A 16,827-nucleotide genomic window follows, 5' to 3' on the forward strand; every position below is an offset into this window, starting at 1 on the left:
CTTCCGTAGTGATACTGCCTCGGAAACCCAAGGAGGGGTCGCTATGAGTCGGGGCCGACTCGACGGCACATAACAACAACAACAACAACAATGTAATTTGGCAGGTGCTATGATAAAGATGATTGCTGTGGGAGCACTTAGGCAATTTCCAACTATGTCTAAGGCAGGGCTTCTTACCAGCTCATTCCAGGTTGACCCCCTGCTGGAATTTGCCTTTCCACTTCAGATATGCTGAATCAGATTCTACATTTTAACAAGATCCCATTCTCAACCTTCCATATGATCACATCAGAAAACATAAAGCAGTTCTAAAGATGAAGTTGTTCAGGTTGACTGAATCCAAACGTCAGAAAGGAGGATGTTTAAATACTGTGTTTTACAAAAGCTCCATAGGCAATTCTGTTGCTCACAGTTAAGTACTATCAGGATCTCAGTTAAGAAGCTATGGCAGGAGTCCAGGTAAGAGATGATAGGGCTCAAGCTAAAGCAGTCAATGAGAAGGAAGAAGAGGAAACAGATCAGATAAAATGGCATAATGAGCTGTGAGCAATGGGGAAGAATCAGAGTTGAATCCAAAGATTACAAAATTGGATATTTACTTAACAAGTGATAATCTCAGCCAGGAGAGGATTCTGGCAGGGATGGGGGGGTGAGGGGGCTTGGGACTGAGGCTTCTAAATTTAGAATTGAACATTTGTGTTAGAAGGACTGGATCATCCTATATTAAAGATGTCTTAATACACGGAAGGATGCCTACTCTCGTATAATCTACCCCTCAAATGTCAGAGTTCCCACTTCACAGAATAATACTGTGATTCACTGTAAAATACACCCTCCTTTATCTGTTTCACAACCTGTTGACCTGTCTTTTCTTACATTATATATGCTAATATATATGTTGTTGTTACGTGCCATTGAGTCGGACCCGACTCATAGCAACCCCTCTTTGGGTTTCCAAGGCAGTAGTATCACTACGGAATTAGATTGCCCAACCTTCCTTCCGAGGAGTGGCTGGTAGGTTTGAACTGCCAGCCTTCTAGTTAGCAGTCAAGTGCCTTAGGCACTATGCTACCAGATACATAAAATAGACCATGGACATTATCACAGTTTTTTATCAGTTCATTATGAGAGTTCTTTCTCTTAGTCATTTTCCTTCTAGGTGCACAGGTTTCATGAAGTAGAAATGCAGTTTTCTGTGGGGCATGTAGCCTACTCAGCAAAAGGCAGGAGAACATACCTTCAGGAACAAATTACCCTGTCCCAACTAGATATGTTTACAACAAATGGATGGGGAAAAGGGGATTTAGTAGTTTGAGGAAGTATATATAAAGGATATGATTGAACTGAAGAACTCCTAACTCTGTGTAGAATTGCATGCTTATCCTGATATTTATCTTTAAATCTCTACCCCAGGTCCCTTGGGAAAATCTCCTTGAGGTGCCCAACCTGAGGTATCATAGGTGCTGACAGTGTGAGCTCTAGATGGTGTGAAATCAGCCAAGAGCCAGAAAATGGCTGCAGCCTTAGAATCAGAGGACCAGGACCTTTGGGAAGAAGAGGGAATTCTGATGGTGAAATTGGAAGATGATGTCAGCTGTCGGCCAGAGTCCGTCTTACAGAGGGACGACCCTGTACTTGAGACCTCACACCAGAACTTTAGACGATTTCGCTACCAGGAAGCGGCAAGCCCTCGTGAAGCTCTCATTCGACTCCGGGAGCTTTGTCATCAGTGGCTGAGGCCAGAGAGGCGGACAAAGGAACAGATTCTCGAGCTGCTTGTGCTGGAACAGTTCCTCACCGTCTTGCCTGGAGAACTACAGAGCTGGGTGCGGGGACAACGGCCAGAAAGTGGAGAGGAGGCAGTGACGCTGGTGGAGGGTTTGCAGAAACAGCCCAGGAGACCAAGGCGGTGGGTGAGGAGGGGGAGTCCTGATCTGTGTGATGTGGAGGGGGCCTATTTGCTGGAAAGCTAGATTTGGGCATAGGGCTTACAAGGCCCCAATAAGTCACCTTTTAGATGTAATTGGCTCTGCGTGTGGGTTATACTTAGATCCATGAACCCCATGGGGCAGGGATGTGTGTATGCCTGTGTGTGTGTGACTTTCTAGTTTTTGAACCATCTGTCTAGAGCCCATCTGAATGGCCTTAGCCACCAAAAGGTCATGCCTTTGGTTTTCTCTCTTTGGATATTGAACCTCTGGTTGGTAGGGAAAAGATTCCTTGGGTTTTCACAGACCTCAGGCTCTGATTCTCCTTCCAGGATGGTAAGGTATGGAAGCAAACAACAAGGAAAGCTGTAGGTGGAAATGGGAGGGTAACTAGAGGCAGAGGTTGAGGGAAGTGAGAAAGTAATGGCGTATCTGCATGTCCCCTACCTTGTTTTGGTGAGGACAACCTTCACCTCCTCTTTGCATGCCACAGGGAACTAGAGTTCCTCTTCCTCATCTATGTGCCTTCAGGAGTTTTTCTGTAGACACTCCTTCTAAAATAAATCCTGATGACAGCCAAGACTTACCCCACATGCCGTGGTGACTGGATGTTGGAATTATTCCCAGGTGACCGTCCATGTTCATGGCCAGGAAGTCCTGTCAGAAGAGTCAGTGCATCTAGAAGCAGAGCCTGAGTCACCAAGTGAGCTACAGGATGCTGTACAGACTGCGACACCCAAAGAATCCCATGAGGAGATCACACAGAGTCCAGATTTAGGGGCATCAGAAGAACAGAGCTCAGGCCCTGAAGAGGAATTCCACCTCCTGCAGGAGAGCGGTGGGAAGCCTCAGCCAAAAGAGGGCTGTTTTGAGGGAGGGCAGATAGTTCTGTGCCAAAGGAAGTTGGGTAGGTTGTAATGAGAGTAAATTACAGAATCCAAGTGTTGGGAGGAGACACAGTACCTGCTAAAGTTTCCCATAAACAGGGCCAAGCTTAGGCAGTGATATTCTTGGTTATTCTTTGGCATTCTGCTATAGGTGATTGGGTTTGGAATGATGGAGCTCTGGTGGCATTGTGGTTAAAGTATCATGCTGTTAACCAAAAAGTTGATGCTTTGAACCCACCAGCCGCTCTCCAGGAGAAAGATGAAGCAGTCTATCTCCGTAAAGATTTACAGCCTTGGAAACCCTATGGTGCAATTCTACTTTGCCCTACAGGGTTGCTGTGAGTTAGAATCAACTCAGCAACAGTGGGTTTTGGTTTTTAAGCTACCCTTAGGCCAAATTTTTTAGTCCTATAATAGAAGTTAATGCTACCTCCCAGCAAAGGTGATGAAAAATACTTAGTTACTGGGATGTGCTGCATATTGCTGATCTCCATGTTTGTTTATATTAGAGTCTCCAGTGCTGCAGGACCTAGACCTTCCTGAAGACAGGAACACTGGAGACCCAGAGATGGTGGCCCTTCTCACTGCTCTATCACAGGTGTGCCCTTGTTTTCCTCTGTCCCACAGAGAAGATACTTGAAAAAACATGTGGCTTTAGGCGTATGCTAAACAAGGTAGGATGCAGATTTGCACTCTTTTAGCAGTTTAGATTCTCAGTTCTGCAGGTGTCTGGAAGGGAGAGGAGGAAGTATATCCTATGAGATGAATTATAATAGCCTTATTGGCTCTGCAGCCTTCAAAGCTTCTTTATTTGCCACTGACCAGAAAGACTAATGAAAAGATTATTTTGTGCTGCTTCAGTACAACTTTGAAATTACTGAATTAGCATTTTTTTAAAAGAATAAATTTGATGGTCATTTATAAGAATGACTGACTACAGAAGACATTTATGAAATTGTATGGTGGTTTGTTCTTCCTCCGTTGGTCTACATTCATTCAGCCCCTGGCGTTCTTTGCAGAGTCCAGACACTAAGCTATGTGGCTGGAGGAAAGAATGAGAAAAGTTCTCCTTGTTCACAGATTATCATGTAGCTGAATAAAAAGTTCATGTTTATGCCATGTAGACTGTAAATGGTAAGAGTGATTGGATAGGGTCAATTGGGGAAAATGTCCTAGAAAAGATGCATTTGTTTTTTTGAAGAAATGTAGGTACCATGAAAACATCAAACAAGGAGGTGAATGATGACTTTTAAAACTCTTCTTGTGTTTTAAAAAATAAAGGACAACATAGACCAGTTCAGAGGGAAAGCAGTAGGGTTGCAGGAGACAGGAGTAGGGCCAATCCAGAGGAAGAAAGTTGGGAAATAGCAACAGAAGATAATAAAGATTTTCTGAAAGAGAGCCACTTGGTCCATTTGAGATTCTTTAGATTCCTGGGTACCTTTTGCCTTTACTTAAAACTTTTGTTCCAGGAACAAAATAGGAGATTACAGGAAGCAACTGGTTTTAAAGCCTTGTGTTGTTTCAGGGACTGGTAACTTTCAAAGATGTGGCTGTGTGCTTCTCCCAGGACCAGTGGAGTGATCTGGATCCAACACAGAAAGAATTCTATGGAGAATACGTCTTGGAAGAAGATTGTGGAATTGTTGTCTCTCTATGTAAGGAACTTCAGGTGTTTCTAGAGTGTTTTGAGCACAGATGTTCTCCCCATTGGTGATTTTGAAGGTCTTAAATCTTAGAATGTATGCAATCAACTTCACTGTGCCTGCCTCAGTGATATTGAGGGATTACCTAAGATGAGGATACCCTTCCAAGTTAAAGGGGAGAGAAAATGCTTGAACGATTCTAATAAAATAAAGCTATAGTATTACAGCTTTAGTATAGAAATGTTTGAAGTAAACATGAGTTTTAAACAATCAGGGCTAGAATTTAGAAGTAGTATACTGGAATGTGGGAAAAGAGGGTAACACTTTTAGAATAATTATTGAGTTGAAGGTGAAAATACTTAAATAAAAAAAGTAAGTAATAGGCAGTACTTGGCTAGGGGTGTTCAATCTAAAAGGACTGAAGATTTGATTGACTAACCTGGGTGTATATTTTGCTCTAACAAAAACAAAAAGGATCTGCTCCAGACACAGGGACCTGTTGAACCAGTCTTGATGTCCTGTTTTCCCTCTCTTGAGCAGCATTTCCAATCCCCAGACTAGATGAGATCTCCCAGGTTAGAGAGGAAGAGTCTTGGGTCCCAGATATCCAAGAGCCTCAAGAGCCTCAAGAGACAGAAATCCTGAGTTTTACCTACACAGGTGAGGAATGGCAAAGGGGATCTCACCCACCCTGAGTGGGCAGTTGTTCTAGTCAGTGCTCTCCCTGTAGGTACCCCTCTCATTGGTTCTTCTGGCATGTCAGCCATTGTGCTATCTCCCTCTGAAGGCCAAATGATTCTTCTTTTATCTTTTTTTCTCTAGTTCATCTCCTCCATCATTTATTTCAGGGACATGTACTATGAGATGATGTGTGTGGGAAAAGCAAACTTTTAGAACTGAAGCTCTGTGGTTTTACTAAGCAGTTCACTTAATCCCATGATCCTTGGTCACCTCATTTATGAAATGAGGATAGTAATATTTGCCCATACTAAGGCTTGTTGATGGCATGAAATAACAAAAGAAGGTGCCTGGCACCTAACAGGCATTCAGTTGACTTGATTATTTCCTTTTTTCCCAACCTCTACTGTTATGAAATACAGTTTCTCTCTATATTGTCTTGCCTTCCCAAACCCTTTTTAAACATTTCCTCCATTGTATGGAAGGGATCACTACCTCTTTAATTTCCACTTTTCCCCTCTCTGCAGGAGATCAGAGTGAAGATGAAGAAGAGTATCTTGAGCAAGAAGATCTGAGTTTGGAGGTTCTTCACAGGTCTATTTTGGGAGATGGAGAAATTCACCAGACTCCTGATTGGGAAATAGTCTTTGAGGATAATCCAGATAGACTTAATGAGAGAAGATGTGATACAAATATTTCTCAAGTTAATAGTTTCACAAATCTTCAGGAAACTATGCCTCTCCACCCCCTGTTAGGGAGACATCATGACTGTCCTGTCTGTGGAAAAAGCTTCACTTGTAACTCCCATCTTATTAGACATTTGAGGACTCATACAGGAGAAAAACCTTATAAATGTATGGAGTGTGGGAAAAGTTACACACGGAGCTCACATCTTGCCAGGCACCAAAAGGTTCATAAGATGGGCACCTCTTATAAATTTCCCCTAAACCGGAAGAATGTTGATGAGACCTCCACTCTGATCCGGGCTGAGAGAACACCTGCTGAGAAACCATATAGATGTGATGATTGTGGGAAACACTTCCGCTGGACCTCAGACCTTGTCAGGCATCAGAGGACACATACAGGAGAGAAACCCTTCTTCTGTACTATTTGTGGCAAAAGCTTCAGCCAGAAGTCTGTGCTAACAACACACCAAAGGATCCACCTGGGAGGCAAACCCTACTTGTGTGGAGAGTGTGGAGAGGACTTTAATGACCACAGGCGGTATCTGGCACACCGGAAAACACATGCAACTGAAGAGCTCTATCTCTGTAATGAGTGTGGGCGGTGCTTCAACCACAGTGCAGCCTTTGCCAAACACCTGAGAGGACATGCATCAGTGAGGCCCTGCCGATGCAGTGAATGTGGGAAAAGCTTTAGTCGGAGGGACCACCTCATCAGGCACCAGAGAACACACACTGGCGAGAAACCATTCACATGCCCTACCTGTGGAAAAAGCTTCAGCAGAGGATATCACTTAATTAGGCATCAAAGGACCCATTCAGAAAAGACCCCCTAGCTAGGCTCCTGTGTGAGGAGATCTACAGTCAGCTCTTACATATGGATGGGCTACAAAAAGCCCTCTTGTCAGCCTGGGAGACCTTGTCTAGGGAGTTCTTCCCACAACTAAATAAAAATCCCAGGCAGAGCATCTCAACTTCTTCTACACCTTGAGGATGTATTTTGCCCAGAGTACAATCTGAGTTGAGGCTTTTCCTTGACTGGAGTGTTTTGCCTCTACCTCATGGGTACAGGGTAGGAGAATTAGAAGACTTAAGAGGTTGTAGCTGTTTTACAAAAAAAAAAAAAAAAATAGGCTGTTACACACCCTAAAGACTACTTGACAACCTCAGATTTAAAGTGGCTGAGGACAACCCCTTAGGTTTGGTAAGGGACCAGCCTTAGGTGTCTGTCCTTACAGGCCTCACATGTTAAAAAGCACATAGCCCTGAACTCAAGACAGGTGGTCTGGGTCCTGATGACTCTGCTGCACATTCACAGGATAACTGTCCAAATCCCTGTCTGATTCACTTGCTCACCATGCACTTTTCCTTTGATGCTGGGGAAAATGGGAGAGGGGTTTGATGGGTAAAAGTCTCAAGGCTGCTGCTTATGGACCTCTTCAGCCTGTTCCCTGCCCCACTGTCAAAATGGTTGCTGGCCAATCACTGCTAGAAAGGAGGACCTAGTCAGCAAGCATCCTCTGTCTCTTGTGTTGGTTTTTTTGCCCCTTAGACTACTCTTAAGCTTTTTGCCTCCTCACTATTCTAGCAATGTCTTGATTTTGTCCCTGCACTTCTATTACAAGTGAGAAGTAACATTAAGGTGCTAAGGATGTCAGTGAAGCATAATTAAATCATGAAGTTATTTACATTCCGACACATGCACAAGTTCACTCACTCCACTCCTACCACCTTTCACATGAGTTTTATCGGTGTTTGGGGGACAGTGTCAGCTTATAAAGGCACTAGAATCATGATTGACTAGGCCACCTCATTTACATGGGGGAGAAAAAAAAATGAGAATATATGAGCTCAAACTATGAAAAGTTAAGAAAAACCTGTTGCTGCTGGCCAGGGCCATGGAGATGATTGTGACATCCAATGCCCATTATCCTGCCTCAGTTCTCTGATACCAGGGAATGTTACAAACCTCAGCACCTGAGACCTGTAGAATATACTAGGAGTAAATGGCTGACATGTATTTGTAGTGGTTGCTTTTTTTTTTTATGGGATTTCATTTTCATGTAATTAAGAACTAAATAGTCTGGTGACCCAAGGATCTGTCTGATAGAGGTTACCATGGAGGTGAAGCCAAATAATTATGATGAACCTCACCTGTTCTGATGGTGGTCATGGCAAGGACTGGAGAGACTGTCCTCCATAAATGGAGTGCAGAATATGAGATTAAAGCATGAGAAAAGAGACTGTTTTCTGTGCCTGGTTTGTTCTCTACTACGCTGTGTATTCTGTGCATGTGTGCACCAGAGGAAGATTTGGGGGGGAGGCGGCAGTGTTAATAAGACACCAGCCTTAACAGCTCAAGGAAATTAAAACGTTTTCAGTAATATTCTGATTAATTGGCTTGGTTTTAATACCAGTTCCCCATTGTCATCCTGGAAATAAATAAAAGGAACACTTGCAGCCAAATAGCCCTGGTTTCTGGGACTCAACCCTTTTACTTAATTCACTTTCTAGGGCCATAGGTTCCTTATGCTTCCAAAGTTCGTCTATATTCCCAAAGACCAGGGAGTACACAGTAGTATCCATGAGGATAGAAAAAGTTTAGGATTGTAAGCAGAGCCATGGGTGGAATGTATGCAACCTGAGGTAACATCTGAGCCTGGAGTTTGCAGAAGAGACTATCGTAATATGTTGGTATGTCTCAACCATAGATTTAGGGATTAAGCACAGTTTGTCCTGAGTGAAATGTCACAGCCTCAAAAGATAGTGTCTCCTAGTTCATACTTAACCATTTATGGAAGCTATTAAAATACTAGAGGTGCGCAGAACAAGTTGACTGTAGTCTGATTTGCCTGCATTATGGCAGTAAGCAAAATCTCTAGAGGAACTGAATGCCCTAAGTTTCATATGCTGGCACTAAGTCACTGGCTTGTAAATTGCCATATTTTCAGAAGTTCCTGGAAAGAGATGCTATCCACCAATTCTGTACACGGGACCATGGTTTGCAGCAGCAGGAGCAATAAAGCAACCTAGAATGGGTAAAAAGAAGTACAGCTACCATGGGGAGGTGAGACTGGAGCACAAGATGCCCATATTTCTGAGGATAAAGACAGCAGGATTTTTTAAAGATACTTAGAGGAAGCTCAGTAGTAGTCTAGGGTTCCCTGGGTACTGCACATAATAAACGCACTCAGTTACTAACCAAAAGATTGGGAGTTCAAGTCCACCAAGCAGTACTTTTCAAGGAAAACCTGACAAATCTGAAAAATCAGCCATTAAAAATCTATGGAGCACAGTTTGACCCTGACACACGGGGTTGCCATGAATCACAATCACAGCAACACTTTGTATATTTCTAGAGGTTGTTATGTGCCATCGAGACGGACCCAACTCATAACGACCCCTCCTTGGGTTTCTGAGACAGTATTACTGTGGAAATAGATTACCCAACCTTCCTTCCGAGGAGTGGCTGCTGGATATGAACCATCAGCCTTCTGGTTGCCAGTCAAGTGCCTTAGGCACTGTGCTCCCAGAGAGAGAGTAGTCTACTAAATTAATTGACAGCATTCCTAGGTTATTAGATATGATGTGTTGATAAAGGTACTCAATAACTGGTATTTGGCCAGGCAATAAAGGAATTCACAGGCAATATTCAACTTCTCCTTATAAAGTCCTAAGAAAAATATGCAAAGACAATAAGTAGATCAAGGCAAAATACAGTTTTTATTATCTGAGATGGAGACCTCAAACTCCAGAGCAGAACAGTGAAGTAGAATGAACTCCTTGGAGAATTTCTAAAGTTGGATTAATATCAAAATATTAGAACCAAAGCAGGCTTAAAAACGTTGCCTCTTTGTCCAAATTCCAACTCAAGTGGTGGATCTGACAAAAGAATGCTTTCATTCTGCTAAGTAGCAGAATACCAAAAAAAAAAAACCTGTCATAGAGTCAATTACGACTCATAGAAGCCCCCATTGGGTTTCATAAGCAGTAAATCTTTACCAAAGTAGATTGCCCAGGCTTCCTTCCACTGAGTGGCTGGTGGATTTGAACCACCAACCTTCTGGTTAGCAGTCAAATGCCTTAGGCACTATGCCACCAGAGCCAAGCACCAGAATAGTGAGCAAGAAAATGCTCCAGCAAGTCCTACAGAGTTGGTGGAGACCATTTGCTCCACACTGGCAGGTCAGGGCAGCAGCCTCCAGATCATCCTAGTGGATTCAAAGGAAATAAAAAAAAATCTTTGACTCATCAAGCTCCTGGAAGGACAGCAACACAAAGGAGTTAATTGAGCCTCATGATGGTTGTGTGTAACCAAAGCTGATCTGTGAAATACTAAATGATAACATGCAATGAAGATTAATGTGATGTCCTTCTATTTCAATACTTTTTAGTTTGTTTTACCTCTAGCTTCTCCCTCAGTTGACCAAAGTATTTCTTCCAGCCACAATAATATTCTCCCTGAGAAAAGTATAAGGAGCTCTGGTGGTGTAATAGTTAGGTGCTAAGCTACTGACAAAAAGGTCAGCGATTTGAACTTCTCTGCTCTGTGGGAGAAATATGTGGCAGTCTGCTTCCATAAAGATTACAGCCTTGGAAATTATGGTGTGGCAGTTCTAGTCTTTCATAGGGTCTTTATGAGTCAGAATTGACTCTATGGCAACAGGGTTTTTGTTCTGGAGAAAAGTATATAATTTTTTTTTTCTATCTACTTATATTTGTAGTAGTGTTGACTAATCAATCCATCGATCCAATTTACGTGAGGGAAAAAAAAAGGTTGCTAAAAAGTAAGGCCATATCCATATGCCCTCTAACCTATATTTTGGCAAAGTTATGGATACAATGTCCTTAAACTTGAGCACTTCTCCCTGGGAGTGGAATAATGTAGTTCCTCCTTTGGGAAGTTCTGAGATGCATCTCATTTTTGACATCAACCTCTGTAAATTATCTTTAATAAAACACTGTTTGCCAGAGCAGCAAAAATAAGGCTATTCCTTAATATGCAATTTTTTTTTTTTTTTTTTGCGTGTGTTCACTCATACACATCCAGTATGCAGGTTTCACATAGAAGGAGGAAGATGAAATTCTTTAAAAAGCCTATAAGCAGAGACTAGATTATTTGGTAATCTGTAAAGGAAAACAATGATTTTGAGAGACTGGGAGCTAAGGACCTAACTACAGTGCCTAAGACATTAGACTGCTAACCAGAAGGCTGGTAGTTCAAACCCACCAGCCACTCCTTGGAAGGAATGTTGGGCAATCTACTTCCATAGTAATACCACATCAGAAACCCAAGGAGGGGTCACTATAAGTTGGAGCCGACTCAATGGCAGTGAGTTTGGTTTTGGTTTGGTAGAAGGTTTAGTAGTAAGTAGCTGAAGCAAGAAGACCCAACCCTGATAGAGAAGAAAAAATGATGAAAAATAACCAAACTTTCATTTAAATAGAGTATAATTTTAAAACCTTAAACCAAAAATATCCCCTGGGGTCTTAAAACCAAATAATAGCTTAACTAGTAAAGAATGTCTGCCTTGAGGATTATGCTTTTTCAATATTTATCTATATGGGAGCAATTGACAACATTAACTTGAAGGATTAGATAGGAAACTTCGGGTGCAGTAAGTTTACTAATGGAGGAGGAACAACTCAGAAAAGGAGGATGAGAACGCTTGCAAAACTTGAAGAATGCAATCAATGTCCCTGAATTGTACATGTTACAAACTTTAATTGGTGTGTTTTTTGCTGTATATATTCTCAACAACATCAAAAAAATAAATTCATAAATAATTAGAAGTGGAAAAATAGAGTATAAATCTCAGCTTAATGTTCTGTGCATTCAATGCTTCAAAAAGGTCATTTGTATAGGAAAATAATTGAAACTCCAAATTCTCAGGATTTGCTGTGAAACTACTGTTCTTGCTCTTTTATCTGTCCTTCTTTCATTATGTGCACATATCTGAATCCCTTGGAAGATTCCAGGGGCCTTCTTGTCAGAGAGGATTTCAGGAAGAGAACTACCACAATTGCTTGGTGCTTTTTTTCTTCATTTACTGAACCTCTCCATCAGCTTTACAGGAGACAATTCCAAGATCAAAGACCTCTGGGGCAACTGGAAGAATACACTCAACAATGAAGAGTTAACCCTGAGCTCCAAAGCATCAGTAAAAGCAGAAAATTGTCCTAGCAAATAAAGGGGAAAGATCTCCACTTTTTCAGTTACCTTTAATGTGATATTCTGAAAGGCCCTTTGAATAAATTACTAAAATAGACAAAAACTAGCATGTAAGTTGGAATGAGGTGATCAGAATTTAAGTGTTTTAATATTGGTAAACCAAAAATTGTTCAGGACAAAAGCTATAAGATATTGGTTAACTTTGGACATTATTAAATTAAGCATGCATTTTACAATAGCAGGGATGTTGTTGTTGTTGTTAGGTGCCACTGTCTTCTCCAACTCATAGTGACACTATGTACAACAGAAGAAAACACTGCACAGTCCTGTGCCAGCATCATGATCCTTGTTATACCTGAGCCCATCATTGCAGCCACTGCATCAATCCATCTTGCCTTTTTTGTTGACCCTCCACTATCATACCAAGCATGATATCCTTCTCCAGGGAATGGTCCCTTCTGACAACATGACCAAAGTAGATAAGACAAAGCCTTTCTTGCTTCCAAGGAGCATTCTGGCTGCACTTCTTCGAGGACAGATTTGTTAGCTCTTCTGGCAGCCCATGGTACTTTCAATATTCTTCACCAACACCACAACTGAAAAGCATCAACTCTTCTCATTGAAAATACCGTGGCTTGGGTTAGGCACACCTTAGTCTTCAAGGAGATTATCTTTGCTCTTCAGCACTTGAAAGAGGTCTTTTCCAGCAGATTTTCCCAGTGCAATACCTCGTCTGATGTCTTGACTGCTGCTTCCATTGGTGTTGATTGTGGAAACAAATAATAAGAAATCTTTGATAACTTTTCTCCATTTATCGTGATGTTGTTTATTGGTCCAGTTGTGAGGATTTTTGTTCTCTTCATATTGAGGTGTAATCCATACTGCAGGCTGTAGTCTTTAATCTTCATCAGTAAGTGCTTCAAGTCACCCTCACTTGCAGCAAGCAAAGTTGTGTCATCTGCGTATCGTAGGTTGTTAATGAGTCTTCCCCCAGTCCTGGTGCCACATTCTTCTTCATATAGTCCAGTTTCTCAGATTATTTTCTTGGCATACAGATTGAATATATATATATGGTGAAAGGACACACAACCCTGATGCACTCCCTTCCTGCTTTTAAACCATGCAATATCCCCTTGTTATGTTCAAATGACAGCCACCTGGTCTAGGTATAGGTTCCTGATGAGCACAATCAAGTGTTCTGGAATTCCTATTCTTTGCAATGGTATTTGTAATTTGTTATGACCCTGTGATAGTTGGAGCTGTGTGTCAACTTGGCTGGACCCCAGTTCTGTGTGGTTGTTCCCATGATGGGATCGGATGACTGTGTTCTGAGTGGCCAATATGCCCAAGGGGAGTTTCCCTAGGGGTGTGGCCTGCTTCCAGGATATCCAGGGACCACCTGGGAATAGAGACATTCTTCTGTGGATCGGGACCCTGGTGTGCTGACTACAACCTTCCGTGAGTGAGCAGCCCACTACTTGGCCTGGAGATATTAGATTCATCTTTCGTTGGAGTCAACAACCAGGTTACTGCCTGCCAGCCTTGAATTTCTTGGCCTCCTGTGGTTGCAGAAGCTAAGACTGCCTCCAGCCCAACGTTTCCTCCAGGGACTTTGGACTTGCCAGCGTCTATACGTTTGTGAGCCATTTTCCTAAGATAAGTTTCTCTCTCTCTCTCTCTCTCTATATATATATATATGTAAGCTTTGCTGGTTTTTGTTTCTCTAGAGAACCCAGTCTAACACAGAGCCCCACAGTCATCATGCTTTTGCACAGTCAATAAAACACAAGTAAACATCTTTTTGGTATTCTTTGCTTTCAGCCAAGATCCATCTGATATCAGCAATGATATTCCTCATTCCACATCCTCATCTGAGTCCAGTTTGCATTTCTGGAAGTTCTCTGTCAATATACTGCTGCAACTGTGTGATACTTGGAGCTGTGTGTCAACTTGGCTGGACCACAATTCTGTGTGATTTGAGCTGTTGTGGTGTGGTTGCTCCCATGATGGGATCAGATGACTATGTTCTGAGTGGCCAATCTGTTGAAAGGGAGTTTCCCTAAAGATGTGGCCTGCTTCCAGTATATCCAAGGGCATCCTGGGGAGAGAGACATTCTTCTGTGGATTGGGATTCTGTTGTGCTGCCTACAACTGTCTGTGAGTGAACAGTCCACCGTTCAGCCTGGAGATCTTGGATTCGTCATTTGTTGGAGTCAACATCCAGTGTAATGCCTGCCAGCCTTGAGCTCCTCAGCCCCTGTGGTTGCAAGAGCCAGGAAAAGCCTCCAGCTTGACATTTGATCCAGGAACTTGGGACTTGCCAGCTTCTATAAGTGTGTGAGCCATTTTCCTAAGATAAATTTCTCTCCCTCCCTCTCTCTCTCTCTCTCTCTCTCTCTCTCTCTCTCTCTATATATATATATATATATATATATAAGATTTACTGGTTTTTGTTTCTCTAGAAACAAAAACAGTCTAACACAAACTGTTTTTGAATTATCTTCAGTAAGACTTTACTTGAGTGTGATATTAATATTGTTCAATAATTTCCACATTCTATGCAATTACCTTTCTTTGGAATGGGTACAAATATGGATCTCTTCCAGTCAGTTGGCCGGGTAGCCATCTTCCTAATTTCTTGGCATAAATGAGTGAGTGACTCCAGCACATCATCCATTTGTTGAAACATCTCATTGGGTATTCTGTCAATTTCTGGAGCTTTTTCACCAATTCCTTCAGTGCAGCTTCAACTTCTTCCTTCTATACCATTGGTTCTTGATCATATACCATCTCCTGAAATGAACATCAACCAATTCTTTGTGGCAGAGTGACTCAACGATACTCATAAGAAAACAAATATAGTCTATAATTTAAGTACTGGATGGGAAGTTGGGAATAAGAATTTAAAGGGTTTTTTTTTGTTGTTGTTGTTGTTGTTTGTTTTTCAAGGGGGGGGATCTACTAAGGCCATCTAAAGAAAGGTTAAAAAAAAAAAGTCTCCTAGAATTAGTTCTCACATCTACATAAAAAACATGAAGCATTTTGTTTATGTTTTTCCTTAAGGGATATGGGATCAAACATTTTCTTAGTAATGATCAATTGGGTGATGCAAATGCCACAGGTCACTTTACAGGAAAATCAAGAGCAAACTTGATTGCTCTTTATTTATCACTTGGCAAGGATTTTATTTTCTCACTCATTCAACAAATATTTATTGAGTCTTTTCTCTGGTGGCACAGTGCCTAAGGCATTTGACTACTAACCAGAAGGTTGGTGGTTCAAACCCACCAACCACTCCGCCAAAGGCAGACTAGGCAATCTACTTCCGTAAATATTTTCTACCGTGAAAACCCAATGGGGGTCGCTATGAGTCAGAATCAACTTGATGGCAGTGAGTTTGGTTTTTTTTTCTGTTTACTGGATGCTAATGGACTCTTGTTGTCTATTCATTAATTCAGTCAACAAAATAGGATGCACCCCGGGCTGGGGAGTAAAGAGGAGGATGCCAAGGTAATAAAACACAACATGCACAAAGGACTGTGGAGAGCTGAGTAATAAGTGACATTATTGTTCATGTTAGAAACATGAGGGAAAGAAAATTGTATGAGAGAAAGATACTGAGTTCAGTTTGGGTTATATTGAATGCGAAGCAACTCTTAGTCATCTAAGAAAATATACTCAGTAAGTAGAAGTAGATCTGTTGTGTGAAGAAATATCTGGAAAGGAGATATCAATTTGGGAGTAATCTAAAATATAGGTGTAAGTTTAGGGCATGGGTATAGATGACATAGCACAAAGAAAGGGAGAATGTATAGATTGAAAGGAAAAACTGACTGAAGACAAATTTGAACTTTACCACCATTTAAGAAGTAATTGGTGGAGGCAGAGGAGCTTCCACCAAAGAAAATTTAGGAAGAACCTGTTAGTGCCTAAGGCATTTGACTTCTAACCAGAAAGTTAGTGGTTCAAACCCACCAGCCACTCTGCAAAAGAAAGATCGGGCAATCTATTTTCATTAACATTTACTGCCTCAGAAAGCCAATGGGGGTCACTATGAGTTGGAATTGACCTGATGGCAGTGGGTGTGGTTTGGGGTGGGTTTTTTGTTTTGTTTTGTTTTTTTGTTAGAGAGGAGAGAATAAAAAGAGAAGTGTTGAAAAAATTTTAGAAGGAGGAAGTGGTCAGTGTTGTCAAATGCCAAAGAAACCAAGATGGATAAGGATTAAAGAGAGTGATTGATTTCATAATTGGAACAATTATGAAATTTTGGGGAAAATTTAGAGGAGCAATGGGAATAGAGAAAGAGTCTAGGAACATGGAACTGTTTAGTAAGAAGCTTGGGAAGGAGAAAAATATGGCAGCTTGGAGAAATGCAGTGGCAAGGAAAGATGTCAGCTTTTCTCAGAAAAAGGGAGGTTTTAACCCATGAGAAAGTAACATTTATTGAATTCCTGCCATTTTACAGACACTAGAATAGGTGTTTTTATACATACTGTCAAAATATATAACCTGGAGAAAAGGAACAAGTGGGAGGAATGACTAACAATACAAAAAGAGGACAAATGAGGAGTCAGATCTTTAATACCAAAACCAAACCAAGCTCATTGCCGTTGAGTAGGATCTGACTCATCACGACCCCTCCTTGGGTTTCCAAGGCAGTATCTTTATGGAAGTAGATTGCCCCATCTTCTTTCTGAGGAGTGACTAGTGGATTTGAACTGCCAGCCTTCTGGTTAGCAATCAAATGCCTTAGGCACCACATCACCAGAGCTCCTTACATCTTTAGTAGGATAGGATCAAAAGTACAGGTGGAGGGATTACATTAGCAAAAGT

The 16,827-nt window shown here is 41.6% G+C and overlaps 1 protein-coding gene across 1 annotated transcript; it reads left to right on the forward strand.

The window, feature by feature from the left end:
- The first annotated feature begins 1,511 nt into the window (after positions 1-1,511).
- Positions 1,512-6,658, forward strand: ZNF202 (zinc finger protein 202). Its single transcript, XM_007949938.2, has 6 exons — positions 1,512-1,913; positions 2,556-2,766; positions 3,325-3,413; positions 4,344-4,473; positions 5,002-5,121; positions 5,667-6,658. Exons 1-6 carry the CDS (start codon positions 1,512-1,514, stop codon positions 6,656-6,658), a joined length of 1,944 nt encoding a protein of 647 aa, XP_007948129.1.
- The last annotated feature ends 10,169 nt before the right edge of the window (positions 6,659-16,827 follow it).

Source organism: Orycteropus afer, unplaced genomic scaffold, assembly GCF_000298275.1.
Source record: "Orycteropus afer afer isolate SDZICR_OR568_19922 unplaced genomic scaffold, OryAfe1.0 scaffold00258, whole genome shotgun sequence".
Taxonomy (NCBI): domain Eukaryota; kingdom Metazoa; phylum Chordata; class Mammalia; order Tubulidentata; family Orycteropodidae; genus Orycteropus; species Orycteropus afer.

Excerpts from the sequence above, each read along its gene's own strand:
- ZNF202 (XM_007949938.2), top strand. The coding sequence starts at position 1,512 with ATGGCTGCAGCCTTAGAATCAGAGGACCAGGACCTTTGGGAAGAAGAG. Across the intron at positions 1,914-2,555 it reads CCAGGAGACCAAGGCGGTGG|GTGACCGTCCATGTTCATGG; the intron begins GTGAGGAGGGGG and ends AATTATTCCCAG. Across the intron at positions 3,414-4,343 it reads TTCTCACTGCTCTATCACAG|GGACTGGTAACTTTCAAAGA; the intron begins GTGTGCCCTTGT and ends GTGTTGTTTCAG.